General features: G+C 50.1%; 1 protein-coding gene across 1 annotated transcript in view; it reads right to left on the reverse strand.

Moving 5' to 3' along the window:
- Positions 1-247, reverse strand: part of LOC103618719 (protocadherin alpha-11-like) — a 9971-nt gene extending 9724 nt beyond the window's left edge. Inside the window, exon 1 of the mRNA XM_017738665.1 lies at positions 143-247. Coding sequence (XP_017594154.1) covers positions 143-247 — 105 coding nt within the window. The remainder of the gene's footprint in view (positions 1-142) is intronic.
- Between the last annotated feature and the right edge of the window lie 1710 nt (positions 248-1957).

A 1957-nucleotide genomic window follows, 5' to 3' on the forward strand; every position in this document is an offset into this window, starting at 1 on the left:
CCCCCATGGTGCCGCCGGTGCCCCTCTGGCTGCCGGCCCCGGCACGGGCCCCGCACGGCTCCCCGCCGCCGCCCGGACGCACCGGCTCTGCTGCCCGGCCCGCGCCGCCCCCCCGCGCTCACAGCCGGGCTCTCCGCCGCACCGGGGCGGAGCCGCCGAGACGCCGTTCCTGAGCCTGCAGCGACACCGTGCGCTGCTCCGCCGCCTCACACGCTCCGCCACAGCGCCCGCGCCTCCGCTCCGTCATGGCCATCTCCTCTGCCGTCTCTTGCTCCTCTGACACTCCTTCATTTTTTTTCTTTGGGCCTTTTCCATTGTTCTCTTCTTCATCTCTTCTGGTGACTCGCGAGTCGCCTCCGGAGCCTCACTGCTGACAGAACAAGTCGGATTTACCAAGTCTCCGGCGCCACCATCAGCTCCCGCGTGCGTAATATTCTAATCGAGGCAGTCGCTGTTGGGAACCAAGTCCGACCGGCAATTAGAGGTAAGGTCGCTGTGTACTACTCCTTTTCTCTGCCGTTTTTTTCTTTCTCTTTTTGTCATCTCCCATTCTTAATTACCTCCTCGTGTCATTCCTCTTCTCTCCGTTTTTCTTTCTCTTCTCTTTTTTCTTATTTTCTTTTTCTCCTTTCTCTCCTTCCACCCTTTCTGTATACAGTGGTAGTGTCAGTGACATGCCATTTATGGATACTCCCTTTCCCTTTCCTACTGCTGCCTGCCTTCCTTCCTTCCTTCCTTCCTGCCTTCCTTCCTTCCTTCCTTCTCTTCACTGTCCTTATGCACACACATACTCTCTTCTCTCTTTGCTTCTTCTTCGTCTCCTTGATCAATGTATTTTTCCATATGATTACATCACCCTCCCCCATGAAGCACGCACATGCCAGACAAACTTCAATGAGCATGAACAACCCTGGGGAATCTTCTTCAGGAACTCAAAGCCATCACAGCCCAGCACTCCAATCCTTCTAGAACGCTGAAAAAAATACGGAGCAACCACAGTTCCCAAACACTCTTCATATACCTCGATGAAGAACTATTCTTCAAGCCTCATTTGCCACCTGTGTAATGAGTGTAAAGTTCTGGCTTCAGATTTCAGGCAGGCCAGCACAGTCAGAAACATACAGCAAGAACATCCATCCCCAGGGGCATTACTCCCCGTGGAATGCCTCTGCGTAGCCTGATCCACAGGGCAAAGGCAACAAAGTCATGTTATCTGTGTCATTTTCTCTGAGAACACATCCCTGACTCCCAACACATCCACTCTGAGAAATGTGTTAGGGTTCCTCCTTCATCCGTGCTTCCTGCCGTTTGCTCATACTGTGTCTGGAAGCAGCAAGATAGGAATGAGAGGAGGCAGTGGTGCTCTGCTGGTCCAATAAAGGACTCATAGAACATTTCAAACTGGAAGGCACCCATAGCGATCATCAAGTCCGATTCCAAATCCAGGCACATTCGGTCAATCCAAAATGAAGATACCATGACTAAAGATGTATAAAGGTACAATTGTCTTTCAGACTCATCTTTAGGTAGCAGCAACTTACCTGAAGCATCCCTGGCTCCTTCTTCAGGAAAGAGATACTTTCAATGGAAGTGGTTCTGAAGCACATTTTCTTGTGATGTTATCAGAGATTTCTGGGGGAGATGAATAGGGGAAAACGACCCACATTCTGCAAAAGCCTCTAAATCACTAACAGAACGCTAATGCTCCCTCATGCACCTTTATCACATGCAAACTCAGAGAGATCCTGCAAATCTAAGGACACTCTCCCAATGTCAACGTCAGCTTAGAAGACTGGAAAATCCATCCCTCATACTGACGGTCAGCTGCTGGAACCTCTGCTACCTGATAGCTGCCAAGACTCAGCAGTTTGCATCTCATCCACTGTTACCAACGCATTGCCAATGCAAAAGAAGGAAAAAAAAAGATAGAACTTTTTAGTAAAAAGAGAGAAGAAAA

This window comes from Corvus brachyrhynchos, unplaced genomic scaffold, assembly GCF_000691975.1.
Source record: "Corvus brachyrhynchos isolate BGI_N302 unplaced genomic scaffold, ASM69197v1 scaffold376, whole genome shotgun sequence".
Lineage (NCBI taxonomy): Eukaryota > Metazoa > Chordata > Aves > Passeriformes > Corvidae > Corvus > Corvus brachyrhynchos.